The 21,026-nt window shown below is 43.4% G+C and overlaps 1 protein-coding gene across 1 annotated transcript; it reads right to left on the bottom strand.

The window, feature by feature from the left end:
* Nucleotides 1-7,701: 7,701 nt before the first annotated feature.
* LOC123491219 (histone acetyltransferase KAT8-like) lies at nt 7,702-20,684 on the bottom strand. The gene is made up of 11 exons (XM_045221347.1): nt 20,238-20,684; nt 19,790-19,864; nt 19,462-19,640; nt 19,243-19,296; nt 18,961-19,125; nt 18,671-18,760; nt 18,290-18,430; nt 17,144-17,237; nt 16,606-16,756; nt 14,853-15,007; nt 7,702-7,967 (listed from the first exon to the last, which is right to left on the bottom strand). Exons 1-11 carry the CDS (start codon nt 20,566-20,568, stop codon nt 7,903-7,905), a joined length of 1,500 nt encoding a protein of 499 aa, XP_045077282.1. The 5' UTR covers nt 20,569-20,684; the 3' UTR covers nt 7,702-7,902.
* Between the last annotated feature and the right edge of the window lie 342 nt (nt 20,685-21,026).

Here is a 21,026-nt window from a genome sequence, read left to right as displayed (position 1 = left end):
CTAGGGTGGCTGGAGTCTTTGACAATTTTGAGGGCCTTCCTCTGACACCGCCTGGTATAGAGGTCCTGGATGGCAGGAAGCTTTGCCCCAGTGATGTACTGGGCCGTACGCACTACCCTCTGAAGTGCCTTGCGGTCAGAGGCCAAGCAGTTGCCATACCAGGCGGTGATGCAACCAGTCAGGATGCTCTCGATGGTGCAGCTGTATAATTTTTTGAGGATCTGAGGACCCATGCCAAATCTTTTTAGTCTCCTGAGGGGGAATAGGCTTTGTCGTGCCCTCTTCACGACTGTCTTGGTGTGTTTGGACCATGATAGTTCGTTGGTGATGTGGACACCAAGGAACTTGAAGCTCTCAACCTGTTCCACTACAGCCCCATATACATATATGGACAAGCAATGACAGAGCGGCATGGACTAAGATACAGTAGAATATTATAGAATAGAATGCAGTATATACATTTGAGATGAGTAGTGCAAGATATGTAAACATTATTAAAGTGACTAGTGTTCCATTTCTTAAAGTGGCCAGTGATTTCAACAGGCAGCAGCAGCCTCTAATGTGCTAGTGGTGGCTATTTAACAGTCTGATGGCCTTGAGATAGAAGCTGTTTTACCATTCTCTCGGTCCCAGCTTTGATGCACCTGTACTGACCTCACCTTCTGGATGATAGCGGGGTGAACAGGCAGTGGCTCGGGTGGTTGATGTCCTTGATTATCTTTTTGGCCTTCCTGTGACATCGGGTGCTGTATGTGTCTTGGAGGGCGGGTAGTTTGCCCCCAGTAATGCGTTCGGCAGACCGCACCACCCTCTGGAGAGCCCTGCGGTTGTGGGCGGTGCAGTTGCCGTACCAGGCGGTGATACAGCCCGACAGGATGCTCTCAATTGTGCATCTGTAAAAGTTTGTGAGGGTTTTAGGTGCTAAGCCAAATTTCTTCAGCCTTCTGAGGTTGAAGAGGCTCTGTTGCGCCTTCTTCACCACACTGTCTGCGTGGGTGGCCCATTTCAGTTTGTCGGTGATGTGTACGCCAAGGAACTTGAAGCTTTCCACCTTCTCCAATGCGGTCCCGTCGATGAGGATAGGGGGGTGCACTCTCTGCTGTTTCCTGAAGTCCACAATCATCTCCTTTGTTTTGTTAAATGTTGAGTGAGAGGTTATTTTCCTGGCACCACACTCCCAGAGCCCTCACCACCTCCCTGTAGGCGGTCTCATCATTGTTGGTAATCAAGCCTACGACTGTTGTGTCGTCTGCAAACTTGATGATTGAGTTGGAGGCATGCTTGGCCACGCAGTCATGGGTGAACAGGGAGTACAGGAGGGGGCTGAGCACGCACCCTTGTGGGGCCCCAGTGTGAGGATGAGCAAAGTCCTCACACCAGCTGGGGGCAGCCCGTCAGGAAGTCCAGGACCCAGTTGCACAGGGCGGGGTTCAGACCCAGGGCCTCAAGCTTAATGATGAGCTTGGAGGGTACTATGGTGTTGAATGCTGAGCTATAGTCAATGAACAGCATTCTTACATAGGTATTCCTCCTGTCCAGATGGGATAGGACAGTGTGCAGTCGATTGCATCGTCTGTGGATCTATTGGGGCGGTATGCAAATTGGAGTGGGTCTAGGCATGGTGAAGTTATTAATTACACTTTGAATGGTGTATCAATACACCCAGTCACTACAAAAGATACAGGTGTCCTTCCTAACTTAAGTTGCCGGAGAGGAAGGAAACCTCTCAGGGATTTCACGAGACCAATGGGGACTTTAAAACAGTTAGAGTTTAATGGCTGTGATTGCAGAAAACTGAGGATGGATCAACAACATTGTAGTTACTCCACAATACTAACCTATATGACAGAGTGAAAAGAAGGAAGCCTGTACAGAATATAAAATATTCCAAAACATGCATCCTGTTTGCAATAAGGCACTAAAGTAAAACTGCAAAGAATGTGGCAAAGAAATTAACTTTGTGTCCTGAATACATTACATTTTACATTACATTTTAGTCATTTAGCAGACGCTCTTATCCAGAGCGACTTACAGTTAGTGAATACATATATTATTATCGAACCCACAACCCTGGCGTTGCAAACGCCATGCTCTATCAACTGAGCTACATCCCTGCCGGCCATTCCCTCCCCTACCCTGGACGACGCTGGGCCAATTGTGCGCCGCCCATGAGTCTCCCGGTCGCGGCCGGCTGCGACAGAGCCTGGATTCTAACCAGGATCTCTAGTGGCACAGTTAGCACTGCGATGCAGTGCCTTAGACCACTGCACCACTCAGGAATACAAAACCTTGTTTGGGGCAAATCCAACACAACACATCACTTAGTACCACTCTTCATATTTTCAAGCATGGTGGTGACTGCATCATGTTATTGGTATGCTTGTCATCGTCAAGGACTAGGGAGTTTTTTTTAGGGATAAAAAGAAACGGAATAGAGCTAAGCACAGTAAAAATCGTAGAGGAAAACCTGGTTCAGTCTGCTTTCCAACATACACTGGGAGACAAATTCACCTTTCAGCAGGACAATAACCTAAAAACACAATACCAAATATACACTGGAGTTGCTTACCAAGACGACATTGAATGTTCCTGAGTGGTCTAGTTACAGTTGACTTAAATCAGCGTGAATATCTATGGCAAGACTTGAAAATGGCTAGCAACAGCCAACATGACAGAACTTGAAGAATAAAACAATAATTGTACAATCCAGGTGTGCAAAGCTCTTAGAGACTTACCCAGAAAGACTCACAGCTGTAATTATTCCCAATGATGATTCTAACATGTATTGACTCAGGAGTGTGAATACTTACACTACCCGTTCAAAAGTTTGGGGTGACTTAGAAATGTCCTTGTTTTCAAAAGAAAAGCAAATGTTTTGTCCATGCTGACCTTCTAGACCAGGGGTGTCAAAAGTACGGCCCGCGGGCCGGATCAGGCCCGCAAACGGGTTTAATCCGGCCCGCGAGATGATAAAAAAAAAAAAAAATGTAAAGTATAAATGCTATTTTTCAATAAAATAAACTGCTGTTCCAATTGCGTCCACTGGATGGCGCAATAGCAATTGTGTTAAGCAAGCAAACTGTTTATACCGGGGCAGAGCAAGTAGGTCAAGCACGTGCAGCCAATGAGCTACTTTGTTTTGCCCGCGATATTTATTACGGCTTCTACTTTTAACATTATGTGCTTTGGCACCCTCATTGCCCCAATATGTCTCTGTCAAAAAAGAGAAAAGTGGACGCAGAGTGCAGAGTGTTCCAAGAAAAATGGTCATCCTATTTAATCATGGAATTGAATGGGAAAGCTGTATGTTTGGTGTGTTCAGAGCATATTGCAGTGCTGAAAGAATATAACCTTCGTCGCCACTATGTGAGTCTTCATGCCGACAAATATGACAACTTTCAAGGACAGTGGAGATGAGAGAAGGTGAATGAACTGTTGGCGGGTCTGAAGAAACAGAAGTCTGTGTTTACTCACAGCCGAGACATCAGTGACGCTGCAGTGAAAGCTAGCTACCTCATTGCTAATGAAATCGCAGTGGCTTCAAAACCATTTAGTGAGGGTGAATTTGTAAAAACATGCATGATGAAGGCAGCGGAGATTGTGTGCCCTGAAAAGCGGCAGGCTTTTGCAAATATCAGCCTGACAAGAAACACAGTTGCAGACAGGATTTCCGATCTTTCAGTGGATTTGGACAGCCAGTTGAAGCAAAAAGTAGTCATTTATTGCGTTTTCGGTTGCAATTGATGAAAGCACGGACATTACAGATGTTGCACAACTGGCCATTTTTTCATCCGCGGAGTTGATGACACATTGACCGTCACCGAGGAGTTCGTGGAGTTGGTGCCGATGACAGATACGACAGCAGCTGATATTTTTACCGCACTCGTCGGCGCGCTGGACAGGGTCGGAGTGGACTGGTCCCGCGCTGTCAGCCTGGCTACAGATGGTGCGCCCTCAATGATCGGGAAAAAAGCAGGCGTTGTGACAAAGTTCAGAGAGAAAGTGCAATCTGCAAATGGAGGACGTGATTTTTTGACTTTTCACTGTATTTTGCACCAGGAGGCTTTGTGTTGCAAGTCATTAAAGATGGATAACGTCATGAAGGTGGTCATCCAAACTGTTAATTTCATCCGATCCAGAAGCCTGAATCACCGTCAGTTTGACAGCCTTCTCAGAGAGAAAGACCACATCTATGGCCTGCCATACCACACTGAGGTAAGATGGTTAAGCCGAGGTGCTGTGCTGAGGCGTTTCTTTGATTTACGAGAAGAAATTGAACAGTTCATGGAAGAAAAGGGCAAACCAGTGTTAGAATTTCATTCCGCAGATTGGATGCCGGACCTTGCATTTATGGTGGATGTTACAGAGCACCTGAATAACTTGAACAAACAGCTGCAAGGGCGCAACAAAGTTGTCACGCAGTATTATGACAGCATACGTTCTTTCAAGTTGAAGCTGTCATTGTGGGAGACGCAACTTGCCGGTGGTGATGCAGCTCACTTCCCCTGTCTGAAAAATGTGTGCGCGACCCAACATGTGGCAGACATGAAGCGGTTCAAAGATAAAATAACGGGACTGTTACGGGAGTTTGAGCAACGCTTTCAGATGTATGTTTATATGTTTTTATGTTGATGTGCTATTGTTTTTAATTGATTTTATTTTATTTGTATATTTAACCTATTCTTGACTCTGTGGTTCTTGCACTTGTTTGGGGAACAGGATTTCATTATTTTTATCTACATTTCTGCCTGAGAAATGACACCCTGATATAGTTCTGTGATCTGTGAAACAGTTCTGTTAATCACTGAGGCATTGTGTGTTTGTGTGTTCTTTTTCTTTAGAATTTTCAAATAAACTTGACGTGTTTTTATGATTAATAGTGATGTTGTGCTTGTACTATTTTGGACACACTGTCCTCAGGCTCCAGCTTTATGTTGTATGTTGATCGTATTAAAACAAAGAAAACAATCTGAAGTTGTTGTTTTTAAGTTATATATACCATGATTTTTCCGGTCCGGCCCACTTGGGAATAGATTTTCCTCCATGTGGCCCCTGAGCTAAAATGAGTTTGACACCCCTGTTCTAGACAGAGTTGCAAAGAAAAAGTAATTTCTCAGACTGGCCAATAAAAAGAAAAGATTAAGATGGGCAGTCTGAGATATGGCTTTTTCTTTGCAACTCTGCCTAGAAGGTCAGCATCCCGGAGTCGCCTCTTCACTGTTGACATTGAGAGACTGGTGTTTTGCTGGTACTATTTAATGAAGCTGCCAGTTGAGGACCTGTGAGGCGCCTGTTTCTCAAACTAGACACTAATGTATTCGTCCTCTTGCTCAGTTGTGCACCGGGGCCTCCCACTCCTCTTTCTATTCTGGTTTGAGCCAGTTTGCGCTGTTCTGTGAAGGGAGTAGTACACAGCGTTGTACGAGATCTTCAGTTTCTTGGCAATTTCTCGCATGGAATAGCCTTCATTTCTCAGAACAAGAATAGACTGACGAGCTTCAGAAGAAAGTTATTTGTTTCTGGCCATTTTGAGCCTGTAATCGAACCCACAATTGCTGATGCTCCAGATACTCAACTAGTCTCAAGAAGGCCAGTTTTATTGCTTCTTTAACCAGCAAAAGAGTTTTCAGCTGTGCTAACATAATTGCAAAAGGGTTTTCTAATGATCAATTAGCCTTTTAAAATGATAAACTTGGATTAGCAAACACAATGTGCCATTGGAACACAGGACTGATGGTTGCTGATAATGGGCCTCTGTACGCCTATGTAGAAATCAGCCGTTTTCAGCTACAATAGCCATTTACAACATGAACAATGTCTACACTGTATTTCTGATCAATTTGATGTTATTTTAAATGGACAAAAAAATTGCTTTTCTTTCGAAAACAAGGAAATGTATAAGTGACCCCACATTTTTTAACGGTAATGTATGTAAATTTGATATTTCTGGATAAAAAAATCATGTTTTCACTTTGTCATTAAAAAGGGTAGTGTGTAAATGGGTAAAATAAAAATGATTTTAATACTTTTTTATTTGGCCTGTAACAACAAAATGTGGAATAAATCAAGGGGGATGAATACTTTGATAGCAATGTAGTTAGCATTGGCTCGCAAAACTGCCTCTTAGCTACCTTCATACTGGACACAGAGACATAAAAATGGTATACACGAGTTCATCTGACTTTGGGAAAGTTGATAAAGGGCCTTCTTACCAAAATCCCGAATTATCCTTTCAGATCGTCCTGAAACAGTGCAGCTCAGCTGACTAGTAAGTGTTTGTCTGACGACTCAAATCAAATCAAATCAAATTTTATTGGTCACATGCGCCGAATACAACAGGTGCAGACATTACAGTGAAATGCTTACTTACAGCCCTTAACCAACAGTGCATTTATTTTAAACAAAAAAAGTAAGAATAAAACAACAACAAAAAAGTGTTGAGAAAAAAAGAGCAGAAGTAAAAATAAAGTGACAGTAGGGAGGCTATATATACAATAGAATAAAGTGACAGTAGGGAGGCTATATATACAGGGGGGTACCGTTGCATAGTCAATGTGCGGGGGCACCGGCTAGTTGAGGTAGTTGAGGTAATATGTACATGTGGGTAGAGTTAAAGTGACTATGCATAAATACTTAACAGAGTAGCAGCAGCGTAAAAAGTATGGGGTGGGGGGGCAGTGCAAATAGTCCGGGTAGCCATGATTAGCTGTTCAGGAGTCTTATGGCTTGGGGGTAGAAGCTGTTGAGAAGTCTTTTGGACCTAGACTTGGCACTCCGGTACCGCTTGCCGTGCGGTAGCAGAGAGAACAGTCTATGACTAGGGTGACTGGAGTCTTTGACAATTTTGAGGGCCTGACTTTGACTCACCCTGACTTTTAATTCTGCTGCTCTATAGATCGCTACATACATTCAGTCAATCTGAAACTGTGACTTCAAAATGAGGGGCGTTGTACAAAACAAATTAATCAGCTATTGGATTGTCTAACAAATCTAACCAATCAGAGTATCAAAGTTGATAACATCATCATGCAGGCCGGCTTTGGCCCAACCCATTGGTTTCTGGGACCAATCAGAACGGCCAGAATGTGTTCGCATTCTAGAAATTGTCGAGGGGGCAAATCCAGACTCATTGTGGAGGAGAATCGTTAGTTGGCCGGAGCGATGTGGACGAGTAGCCAGGCAAAGTAAGTGTACCGGTATTCAGGTATGTTAGAGCAGGGGTAGAGCAAAAGTCTGCAAACCTAACACTCTAGGAGGAGTGTTGTCCACCCCTGCCTTCCCATTCAATTCCTTTAACTTCTTATTATCACCATGACGATATAGCTAAAGTCGTTAAGACAAGTGTCTCACAGGAATGTGTTGAGAAAATACCTAACGCCTCCATGTGAAATCTAATACCAACTGCTTTCTCTCACTTCATGTCATATATCACTTCACACAATTGAGTAACAACTGTGTGCCATATAATACCATTGTTATTTAACAATTCAGACATTTTTTTTAAAATTGCATCCCTGATTGTTATTACCGGTATTTTCAAAGCGTATAGGAGTAGTCTTCACTCAGTCTTCATAGTAGTTGCTTCAGGTGCCTTTGCACCCCACCAAGGGGAAAATATATCTAGGAGAAACACTGCTATTGAGTTGATTAGAAATCATGTCAATCAAATCAAGTTAAATGAAAGAGAAAAGACCACCCAAGTGAATATCACTATTCTTGTTTATTAAAAAAACGGAAAAGACTGAAAGACACTAGTAATGTACATGTTGGTTTCTCTTTACAACAAATAGATTAAACTGGGGACAAAGAGAACAAGTGGAGGGAAGGAGGGAATTGGAGAATTAATACCATGGGTGTGTGGGTTGGTTGGGTTGTCTGGCATGATGTCACTAGCTCCTCCCCTCACTTCTTGGAGAACTTGGCTTGCTTATGTTTGGGCGGGGCCCACTTCAGACACACCGTGTCAACTGAGGAGACAGAAACACTCTGGTCAGGCTTACACACACACACACACACACACAGGAGAACATACATGTGACGCACATGGATGAGCCCCTTCACACACACACACACAGAGTGTTACTATGACATTATCCTCACGAGACAATAGCATACTGTATACTAGTGCTGAGCGATTACGGCTTTGAGGTCAGTTCGGTTTCGGCACAATTATTTTTTACATTAATTGCACTATGCATTATGTGGGTTGAATGTTGTAACACAGAATAAAACAATTAATAAAAAGTCCCATGATGGTAGTGACGGCCCATTACTGCTTATCACATGCAGTGCATTCGGAACGTGTTCAGACCCCTTCACTTTTTCCAAATGTTGTTACCTTTACAGCCTTATTCTAAAATGGATCAAATAGTTTTTTTACCCCCTCATCAATCCACACACAATACCCCATAATTACAAAGCAAAAACAGGTTTTTAGAAATGTTAGCAAATATATATAAAATAAAATGGAAATATCATATTTACATAATTATTCAGACCCTTTACTCAGTACTTTGTTGAAGCACCTTGGGCAGTGATTACAGCCTCGAGTCTTCTTGGGTATGACGCTACAAGCGTGGCACACATGTATTTGGGGAGTTTCTCCCATTCTTCTCTGCAGATCCTCTCAAGCTCTGTCAGGTTGGCAGGTCTCTCCAGAGATGTTCGATCGGGTTCAAGTCCGGGCTCTGGCTGGGCCACTCAAGGACATTCAGATATTTGTCCCCAACCCACTCCTGCGTTGTCTTGGCTGTGTGCTTAGGGTCGTTGTCTTGTTGGAAGGTGAACCTTTGCCCCAGTCTGAAGTCCTGAGCGCTCTGGAGCATGTTTTCATCAAGGATCTCTTTACTTTGCGCCGTTCATCTTTCCCTCGAGAGGAACTGTGGAGCTCTGTCAGAGTGACCATCAGGTTCTTGGTCACCTCCCTGACCAAGGCCCTTCTCCCCTGATTGCTTAGTTTGGCCGTGCGGCCAGCTCTAGGAAGAGTCTTGGTGGTTCCAAACTTCTTCTATTTAAGAATGATGTAGGCCACTGTGTTATTGGGGACCTTCAATGCTGCAGAAATGTTTTGGTACCCTTCACCAGATCTGTGCCTCGGCACAATCCTATCTCTGAGTTCTACGAACAATTCCTTCGACCTCATGGCTTGGTTTTTGCTCTGACATGCACTGTCAACTGTGGGACTTTATATAGACAGGTGTGTGCCTTTCCAAATCATGTCCAATCAATTGAATTTACCACAAGTGGACTCAAATCAAGTTGTAGAAACATCTCTAGGATGATCAATGGAAACAGAATGCACCTGAGCTCAATTTCAAGTCTCATAGCAAACGGTCTGAATACTTATGTAAATAAAAATGTAAATGTATTTGTTTTTTATAAATTTGCAAACATTTCTAAAACCCTGTTTTCGCTTCGTCATTATGGGGTATTGTGTGTTGATTGATGAGGGGGGAAAAACAATTTAATCCATTTTAGAATAAGGCTGTAATGTAACAAAATGGGGAAAACGTCAAGGGGTCTGAATACTTTCCGAATACACTGTACATAATTTATTCTCATTACTTTACTTTAAAATATTTCAGTTGTGTATATTACATTTGTTTTATGACTTTAGAATTTCATTCCAATTCATCATCCCATCTCTATAGAGCTGCTACCTATGCTGTCTGACAAAATCACTATTTTAGTAGTTCTTCAAAGTAAATAAGGCATACTTTTATGACTGCTGAATACCAACTATCAATCACTTAGATCATGTATTTTCAGGTAGAGATACCTTGAAGCAACTGCTCTCTATCCCTCTCAATCGCGCATTCTTCTGTCCAGTGTTTTCCACAAGTACATAGAGTAGCCAGACAGCCTCCCAGGCGGGGGGTCTGTGGGGGCTTGCCCCCCTGGGTAAGATTTTTTTTGCAGAAGGAACTCTATTTTGGTGGCCTACGGTACATTCTAATGCCTTGATTACATCTGAAATACACAGCGAAATTACTGAAAACTTTGAGTTTCCCTCCCAGATTAGTTGTTTTGGATATTGCCTAGGTTTTGGCCTATATGATCAGGACTATTTTCTAAGTAAGAGAACATTTAGCCTTTAACATTTTACCTGTCATCTCGAGATTAAAGTGTTATCTACAGTTTTACTGTATGAATTGCCACAATGATGTTTGTTCTTCAAATTATGTATTTTATTAAAACAGAAAAATGAAGTAAATAGCCCACATTATCTTGAAAAATAAAAAGTTTGTTTTTCCAGATTTGAGTTTTGCCACAGATTTTTATTAATTTTTTATTTAACTAGGCAAGTCAGTTAAGAACAAATTCTTATTTACAATGACGGCCTACCCCGGTCAAACCCTCCTCTAACCTGGACGACGCTGGGCCAATTGTGTCGCCCTATCGGACTCCCGATCACGGCCGGTTGTGATACAGCCCGGGATCGAACCCGGGTCTGAAGTGACGCCTCTAACACTGCGATACAGTGCCTTAGACCGCTGCGCCACTCGGGTTCCCTGAGTGGTTTTCGCTCTTAAAGTCACACTTTGTTAATAGAAAAACAACTAAATTGGATGTTACAAAGCTTAAACCACATCAGGAGACCACTTCTAAGGTCTGGGAAAAAATCTGATCCATTTGTATTTCTGAGTGTAGTTACCCTTTAATTCAAGTGTGCACCTAGCAAGAGGCTGTTGTTTAGCTGTGTTTTTGTAGCGCACGTGATGGTAGAAACAAATACCCACTGGATTGATGAAAATCATCATGATATCATTCTGCCAGGTAAGTATAGGCTACTTTCTAGTTACCATTTAATTAGTTTTTGGGAAAGCCTTTCCATCTACTAGAAGACTTTATTAGCATCATCGCTAACAGCTACACAAAGTGTTAGATGCGCACACCGCACATACAGGGGAATTTTCGTTGCTTCTTCAGAAAGTTGCAAGAAATACGAATCACTGATGCATTCTGTTCATGTTTTATGATAAACTTGGGCAATTAATTAATACATTTAGTTGATTCTCTATTAAGGCAATACATGTTTTAATATTGTTGAATTCTTTTTTAATGCCTGGATTCCATATTTTGGCCAGAATTAGGCTCTCCACTACCTATTGTTCCTACAGTGATGATTCACCATCTTCATCAAATGTTTTCATAATGTATGTGCAGATAATTGCCAAGAAGCCTACCAGTAGCCTATGCAAATTAGGGAGCCAAATAAACGGCTTTCTCACCAATTCGATAGGCTACAGTGACTGACGAGACGAGAGTCACTCTCTTTAGCGTCACTGTCTGGCAAGCCCCGACATCCTAGGAAAGGAAACCCTTTGGTTTATTTGTCCCGATGTGATACCATGGACATACAGTTGAAGTCGGAAGTTTACATACACCTTAGCCAAATACATTTAAACTCAGTTTCTCACAATTCCTGACATTACATCCTAGTAAAAATGTCCTGTCTTAGGTCAGTTAGGATCACCACTTTATTTTAAGAATGTGAAATGTCAGAATAATAGTAGAGAGAATGATTTATTTTCTGCTTTTATTTTTTTCATCACATTCCCAGTGGGTCAGAAGTTTACATACACTCAATTAGTATTTGGTAGCATTGCCTTTAAATTGTTTAACTTGGGTTAAATGTTTCGGGTAGCCTTCCACAAGCTTCCCACAATAAGTTGGGTGAATTTTGGCCCATTCCTCCTGACAGAGCTGGTGTAACTGAGTCAGGTTTGTAGGCCTCCTTGCTCGCACACGCTTTTTCAGTTCTGCCCACAAATGTTCTATAGGATTGAGGTCAGGGCTTTGTGATGGCCACTCCAATACCTTGACTTTGTTGTCCTTAAGCCATTTTGCCACAACTTTGGAAGTATGCTTGGGGTCATTGTCCATTTGGAAGAATAATTTGCGACCAAGCTTTAACTTCCTGACTGATGTCTTGAGATGTTGCTTCAATATATCCACATAATTTTCCTTCCTCATGATGCCATCTATTTTGTGAAGTGCACCAGTCCCTCCTGCAGCAAAGCACCCCCACAGCATGATGCTGCCACCCCCGTGCTTCACGGTTGGGATGGTGTGCTTCGGCTTGCAAGCCATCCCCCTTTTCATCCAAACATAACGATGGTCATTATGGCCAAACAGTTCTATTTTTGTTTCATCAGGCCAGAGGACATTTCTCCAAAAAGTACGATCTTTGTCCCCATGTGCAGTTACAAACCGTAGTCTGGCTTTTATATGGCGGTTTTGGAGCAGTGGCTTCTTCCTAGCTGAGCGGCCTTTCAGGTTATGTCGATATAGGACTCGTTTTACTGTGGATATAGATACTTTTGTACATGTTTCCTCCAGCATCTTCACAAGGTCATTTGCTGTTGTTTTGGGTTTGATTTGCACTTTTCGCACCAAAGTATGTTCATCTCTAGGAGACAGAACGCATCTCCTTCCTGAGCGGTATGACGGCTGCGTGGTCCCATGGTGTTTATACTTGCATACTATTGTTTGTACAGATGAACGTGGTACCTTCAGGCGTTTGGAAATTACTCCCAAGGATGAACCAGACTTGTGGAGGTCTACAATTCTGATTTCTTTTGATTTTCCCATGATGTCAAGCAAAGAGGCACTGAGTGTGAAGGTAGGCCTTTAAATACATCCACATGTACACCTCCAATTGACTCAAATGATGTCAATTAGCCTATCAGAAGCTTCTAAAGCCATGACATCATTTTCTGGAATTTTCCAAGCTGTTTAAAGGCACAGTCAACTTAGTGTATGTAAACTTCTGACCCACTGGAATTGTGATACAGTGAATTATAAGTGAAATAATCTGTCTGTAAACAATTGTTGGAAAAATTACTTGTGTCATGCACAAAGTAGATGTTCTAACCGACTTGCCAAAACTATAGTTTGTTAACAAGAAATTTGTGGAGTGGTTGAAAAACGAGTTTTAATGACTCCAACCTAAGTGTATGTAAACTTTTGACTTCAACTGTATAACCATGTCGCATGATTTATGGCCAAAGGACATAGGAGATCACCTTTATTCAGTCAGTTCGACACCTTTTATAAACTAGTCAACACTTGCTCTTCAGTTGTCAAGCAACGCAAAATAAATAATCTACTATGCGCCACGACTCCGCGTGGCTGGCTATGTGAAACACGCGAAATAAAATAAATGACTGTGTCAGAAAACAATAGTTAGGCTAAGTCGTGGATTTCAACTCATAGTTACCACTTACATTACATGGGTCGTGCAAATTCACGAGCATCATGCTTATTTTGGCGAGAGTGAAACCTCTCGCTTCCTCTCTTTTGCATTTCCCTGTCATCGCTAGAACAGATCGCTAGAAGATGCATATCGTTCATTCTAGCAGGAGAGGGCTCGACGGACTAGCGAATTGAAACTTAAATGAAAAGTAGCCTAGCTAATATGAAGTGGAAATGGAGAAAAAAAAACTGTCTGTCTCTTCCCTCCCTCTCCGTGTCTGCCCCACATAGACCGGACAAGTAGGCACGCAATGAATTATGGTCATTGTAGTTAATTACCACAATTACCACGCTAAACTATGAAGAATATTGGCCTGTTGGAAACTACAATTCCCTACTACATCGCACAGTTCGGGCTTGATCTGATTTATCATCTCTAGAGAAACTGCGCATTGACCTCACAGACAAAAAACGAACGAAATGAAATTCAAATAATTGAACCGTCATCTGTCAATTAGCTCAGCACTACTTTATACACATTAATGCACACAACACACACCTGCCCTTCAGCTGTGCCAAGTCAAAGAGAACAGTGAGAAACAGGAGAGAGTAGGACTGGGAGAAAGAAGGAGAGATGTGGCTGTGGTGGGACCCACAAGTCTTTAAAATATGTGTTTTCCTCCTTGCTTTCACTTATCAAGTCCTTTCAGAAAAGTACTCACTAAGGAGAGGACTGGGGGTTTGTCTCAAATGGCACCCTATTCCCTATATAGTGCACTATATAGGGAATAATAATAATTAGGTGGGTGCTTAGATTTATTATATTTCACACATTTGTTCTATTTCACACATGTACAAGTGTGTATTATACGCTTGTGAATTGGACATTTGTTTTTTTGCATATCCCTGAGACACCCTCGGAGAGTGGGGTCAGAGCCAGGGATCAGCCATTATTGACTGCGACCCTGAAGCAATTAGGGTTATGTGCTTTGCTCAAGGGCACATCAACAGATTGTTCACCCTGTCGGCTCAGGGATTCAAATAAAATTGTATTTGTCACATGCGCCCGAATACAACAGGTGTAGACCTTACTGTGAAATGAGTTACTTACAAGCCTAACTAACAATGCAGATCTAGAAAGAGTTAAGAAAATATTTACTAAATAAACTAAAGTAAAAAATAACAATAACAAGGCTATATACAGGGGGTACCGGTACCGAGTCAAGGTTAGTCGAGGTAATTTGTACATGAAGTATTGGGAGAAAGGACCCCTTTGTTAACAAAGAAGTCTTCCCGCCAAGACTCCAACATCCAAAAGTGGATAATGAAACAATATTCCTACTTAAATGGTTGGTGGGGACTTAAAGAACAATCATGTCAAATTCGTTAGTATGAAAATGTATGCACTCACTAACTGTCGCTTTGGATAAGAGCGTCTGCTAAATGACTAAAATGTTAAATGTAATGTAGGTTGGGGTAAAGTGACTATGCATTCGAACCAGCGACCTTTCAATTACTGGCCCAACGTTCTTAACCGCTAGGCTACCTGCCACCCTGGGGGGGCCCATTCGGGCTCTGGTCAGTAGTGCACTATATAGGGAATAAGGTGCCATTTAGGACAGAGCCTATGAGACGTGAAAAGGTAACGTGTCTACCTGTGATTGGCGGCTTCTTGTACTGGGCACTCTTGAGGTGTTCCTCAACCAGTTTGGGCGTGACACAGATGACGTGCTGGCCCTTCCAGTATTTCACCATGTTGAGGGACTGCAGCGTACTGATGATGTCACCCTGGGTGATACTGGTCATCTGACTGTGGAGGGGGAAGGGCAATGAGAATCTGGGGCTGAGTGTGTGTGAGCAGGGTGTGTGTGTGTGTGTGTGTGTGTGTGTGTGTGGTCATATGTGTACAGGTATGATGTGGAAGTACTTGGCATATGTACAAGTGAATGCAGGTGTACCTATGATGTGTATGTGCAAGTGGATGGATATTCACATTCATGAGGATGTACAGTGCATTCGGAAAGTATTCAGACCCCTTCCCCACATCGTTACGTTACAACCTTATTCTAAAATTGATTAAATAAATCTACACAATACCCCATAATGACAAAACGAAAACAGGTTAAGACAATTTTACAAAGTTATTAAAAATACAAAACAGAAATACCTTATTTACATAAGTGTTCAGACCCTTTGCGATGAGACTCGAAATTGAGCTCAGGTGCATCCTGTTTCCATTGATCATCCTTGAGATGTTTCTACACCTTGATTGGAGTCCACCTGTGATCAATTCTATTGATTGGACATGATTTGGAAAGGCACACACCTGTCTATATAAGGTCCCACAGTTGACAGTGCATGTCAGAGCAAAAACCAAGCCATGAGGTCGAAGGAATTGTCTGTAGAGCTCCGAGACAGGATTGTGTCGAGGCACAGATCTGGTGAAGGGTACCAAAAAATGTCTGCAGCATTGAAGGTCCCCAAGAACACAGTGGCCTCCATCATTCTTAAATGGAAGAAGTTTGGAACCACCAAGACTCTTCCTAGAGCTGGCCGCCCGGCCAAACTGAGCAATCAAGGGAGAAGGGCCTTGGTCAGGGAGGTGACCAAGAACCTGATGGTCACTCTGTCAGAGTTGCTCTGTGGAGATGGGAGAACCTTCCAGAAGGACGACCATCATGTCTGGAGGAACCCTGGCACCATCCCTACGGTGAAGCATGGTGGTGGCAGCATCATGCTGTGGGGATGTTTTTCAGCGGCAGGGACTGGGAGACCAGTCAGGATCGAGGGAAAGATGAACGGAGCAAAGTACAGAGAGACCCTTGATGAAAACATGCTCCAGAGTGCTCAGGACCTCAGACTGGGGCGAAGGTTCACCTTCCAACAGGACAACGACCCTAAGCACACAGCCAAGACAACGCAGGAGTGGCTTCAGGACAAGTCTCTGAATGTCCTTGAGTGGCCCAGCCAGAACCCGGACTTGAACCCGATCGAACCTCTCTGGAGAGACCTAAAAATAGCTGTTCAGCGACGTTCTCCATCCAACCTGACAGAGCTTGAGAGGATCTGCAGAGAAGAATGGGAGAAACTCCCCAAATACAGGTGTGCCAAGCTTGTAGCGTCACACCCAAGAAGATTTGAGGCTGTAATCGCTGCCAATGGTGCTTCAACAAAGTACTGAGCGTGGGATACAATTATTATTTTTTTGCTAAAGTTTCTACAAGCTTGTTTTTGCTTTATCATTATGGGTATTGTGTGTAGATTGATGAGGGGGGAAAAACTATTAATCCATTTTAGAATAAGGCTGTAACGTAACAAAATGTGGAAAAAGTCAAGGGGTCTGAATACTTTCCGAATGCATTGTATTTATGGTGAGGTGAAAGAGGTTACTTGTGTGTGTGCGTTTACCTTAGGTCCTTGATGGAGAGCGTGCCCCTGAAGTCCCTGAGGATCTCAAGCAGCACCCAGGACCAGTAGCTCCTGTAGCTCAGCTTGCCCAGGTCTGACAGGGGCTTTTCTGGAGAACCCACCGTACTCTCCAATTTAGACAGCTCATAACCTAGAGGGAGAGAGAGGGCACGTGATAGTGTGTGTTATAGCTGGGATGATAAACCAAAAATTATCATCACCAACCAAACCGACCATTTATCAACAACATTTTACTGATATTGATAATAACGATAAGTAGCCTTTACTAGAGAAATGTGAAGTTTGAAATGGAATAGGCCTAAGCCTACTAATATGAGCTATTGCTAACGGGACAATTGCTAACATTCAAAGTAGCAGTAGTAGTTTAAAGGGTAAATAAAATAACTGGTGCTTAATAATTGTATTAACTTATCGTACAATTTATCGTTAACCTTATAATTCAGTCAATTTATCGTAATATGGATTTTTGTCCATATTGCCCAGCTCTAGTGTGTGTGTGTGTATATATCCCACTCACTGAAGGCTATGAGGAACTTTCCGTATCCTCTGCGCTGGTAGGGCGGGAGTGTGAGGATACACGCCACGTTATTCCCATCTGGTGACTCTTTCTCCTGTGGATCACACAAAACAGGCTCAGCTTTTATAGGCCAATACTATACCAGTTACCTGTTCACCTAAAACAATTAACAATTTCCTTCAGATTTGGGACTTTCCTCAAGACATGAGATATTTGAATGACAATCATTAATGAAATCTGTTACTAATCTCCCCTAAAAAACAGCTACATAACAGATGTCCGTTTTTACTTTGGACAAGCAGCCACAGATATCCCCATCCCTGTACAGGGACCAGTACTTACTTTGGAGAAGTATCCCACTGTGTGTGCTCCCATATAACCCCATCCCAGTACTGGGACCAGTGCTTACTTTGGAGAAGTATCCCACTGTGTGTGCTCCCATATAACCCCATCCCAGTACTGGGACCAGTGCTTACTTTGGAGAAGTATCCCACTGTGTGTGCTCCCATATAACCCCATCCCAGTACTGGGACCAGTGCTTACTTTGGAGAAGTATCCCACTGTGTGTGCTCCCATATAACCCCATCCCAGTACTGGGACCAGTGCTTACTTTGGAGAAGTATCCCACTGTGTGTGCTCCCATATAACCCCATCCCAGTACTGGGACCAGTGCTTACTTTGGAGAAGTATCCCACTGTGTGTGCTCCCATATAACCCCATCCCAGTACTGGGACCAGTGCTTACTTTGGAGAAGTATCCCACTATGTGTGCTCCCATATAACCCCATCCCAGTACTGGGACCAGTGCTTACTTTGGAGAAGTATCCCACTGTGTGTGCTCCCATATAACCCCATCCCAGTACTGGGACCAGTGCTTACTTTGGAGAAGTATCCCACTGTGTGTGCTCCCATATAACCCCATCCCAGTACTGGGACCAGTGCTTACTTTGGAGAAGTATCCCACTATGTGTGCTCCCATATAACCCCATCCCAGTACTGGGACCAGTGCTTACTTTGGAGAAGTATCCCACTATGTGTGCTTCCATATAACCCCATCCCAGTACTGGGACCAGTACTTACTTTGGAGAAGTATCCCACTATGTGTGCTCCCATATAACCCCATCCCAGTACTGGGACCAGTGCTTACTTTGGAGAAGTATCCCACTATGTGTGCTCCCTGCCTGTTGACTTCAGTCAGGATGTAAAAGACAAAAGGCTCCACATCAAAGTACAGGGTCTTGTGGTCCAGGAAGAGCTTGGCCAGTAGACACAGGTTCTGACAGTAGATCTACAGAAAGAGACAAGGGTAAGTATTACCATCAGTGGGTTTGTTCATTTTAATACATTTTGCAGATGCTCAATGAAGTAGAGTCAGGTGTGTTAGTGCTGGGGTGGAACAAACATATGCAAACCAGGGGTACCCCCAAGACCTAAGTTGAGAGGTCTAGGTTGTTCTTGTTCCCAGTTGCTTTCAGGCCACAGTTTGGGATCATTCTCTGTGGTCTGGTCCTGCCTCCTGTGTTCTTACCTTGTGGTCGCGTCCGTCCACTTCATACACAGAGATGTTGCTCCGCCTGTAGATCTCTTTCCCAGGAGGCTGCCTCCACTGACATTGGGACTGGAGCAACAGATAGAGTGAGGAAAGGTAGAGAGAGGTAGAGGTGGAGAAGGATGAAACATGAGTACGTGGTTCAAAGCTTTTCAACTACATATTGGTAAAATAGAAGTGCTAGTCTCCAATGCTAGATGGTAATGAAAGCCAACAGCAATGCTGAAGCTAACAGTACTTTTAAACTGTTGAAGCTGACAGTCACTGACCAGGTGGTATCTGAAGGTCTTCTCGTACTTCATGTACTTGAGGCAATACTCGCAGATCCACAGCTTGGGCTGCTTGCCATAGTCCTCTGGGAATGGGGAGAAGTACCAGGCGTCAATCTCAAAGTTACCAATCTGGATCTTGTCCACGTACTTCACTTTAGTGATCTGGGTGAGAGGGAGCGAGGCAAGGACACATTTATACTTTTCCCCCCTCTAGGAATTGTATTGTTTTAGTACTACATATATCAAAAGGTGTATAACATTAGAACTACACACGCTTACCGCCTCATGCTCCTTCTCCAGGGCAGCTGTGGTGGGGTCCATCTCTGCGTACGTCTGGAGGGTGAGAGGAGCCCATTTAATACCTGAATCTAACTCATCTGACTGACAGAAGAACAGTTTAGAAATTGACAAAGGGGATTTTATCCCCCGCCGTGGGGGTATGTAGTCCAGAGGCTCAGGCTGCTGTGTTCACCACTAGAACCTCCTGCACTAGCCTACCTTCTGCACATGGTTGATCTCATCATGTTTGCGTTTCTGGTTGCGGGTGATCTTCCTCTCGGGCTGCTCCCCCAGCTCGCCCCCTCCTCCCCCCTCAGCGATTTTTGTCACTGCGTCCTTCGCCGTCTTGGTCAGTGCCAGGCGAGCCTTGCCCACCCACTCATCCAGACGTCTGTTAACTACAGGGCCAGGGGAGAGGTAGAGAGAGAGGGATGGAGGAGGAGAAGGAAGAAATGATAAAGGGAGGTAGAGGAAAGTAGAAGGAGAGGTGTATGAAAAGATAGAGGAGCATGGAAGTACTGTGTGTGTGTGTGTGTGTCCCACTCACATCCAACATAGTGTACGTAGAACTCCTCTCTGCCCTCCTGTTCGTTCAGCCTGGACTGGATAACTTCAGCAGAATCTGAAAGAATGAGCTTTAGTTTTACTGAATTAACTGTAGCCATCTCTGTAAAAAAAAAACACATCTATCTAGTTAGCTAGCTAGCTAGCTAGTTATAGTTTACAGCTCATATAGCTTGATGGCCTTGAATGTAAACAATAAACAAAACCACAATTTCACAAATCTAATGTTCAATAAAAAAAACTTGAACTTGAGATCACCAACAACACGTCGATAAAATACCTGCACAGTTAAACATTTCGTGACTAAGTTATCTCTATCAGTCTGAAGATGGAGAACCAGTCGGGACTGATAAATACAATAGTGTTCTGCCGCTGCCTCACAGCCTTTTCAAACGTAGCTAACTATTATTGGCTTATAAACAAATACTTACGCCATGTCTTGTCGGCTCGCTGACATAAATACGTCTCTCCGATTTCGACTGACACCTCTTGCTCCCTGCCCGACAACACTCCTTCCCCGTTGCGCTGAGGAATCGAGCCCCTGGCTTCTCTTTCTCGATCAATGGCCTCCGACTCGTCCTCCTCCCCGCCACTGCCGTTAGATGAACAAGGGGCTTGTATTCCGGTGTCCAAGTCTTCCCGGTCCGTTACGTTGTGTCCTGGGTCGATTTCAACGTCCATTCGGTCCTCTGGAAGATTGTTGTTGTAGTTATTATCTCGAATATGACGCTCGTTCGTCGTTAGCACTGTTCCGGCAGACATCTTGTCTTATTTCAAAACACTGCGTGCCCGGGACGATATGAGTTAGCGCAGCGCAGAGGGGGGCGTTCTCGACTCATCTAAACAAGTTGCTCTTCTAACAGATCTAGGATCAGATTATCTACCCCCATTCGCCGTACATCAGTGCTTAGATTGAGGAAAAGTGCACTGTGCTGGCAAATTTGCCAAACAATTTCATTCATTCAATCAATCAGTCCACCATTCAATCAATCAAACAAACATGTTTTATTTGTGTAGGAGGGAAACGTTCTCGGGAAAACCGTTATAACCAGTTGTGCAGTGCTATTTTTTTAGGTGAGGGAGCGCAAAAGATTATGTAACTGACGTCATAATTTCCTCAGTCAAAGTTTGTAGACAGAAAATAAATTATAAAAATAAAATAAATTGATTTTGTCCCCCCACACCAGACGCGATCAGGACACGCAGGTTGAAATATCAAA

Source organism: Coregonus clupeaformis, chromosome 7 (assembly GCF_020615455.1).
Source record: "Coregonus clupeaformis isolate EN_2021a chromosome 7, ASM2061545v1, whole genome shotgun sequence".
Classification (NCBI taxonomy): domain Eukaryota; kingdom Metazoa; phylum Chordata; class Actinopteri; order Salmoniformes; family Salmonidae; genus Coregonus; species Coregonus clupeaformis.
Note: the sequence above shows the minus strand (reverse complement) of the source record. Positions and strands in the feature narration are given on the sequence as shown.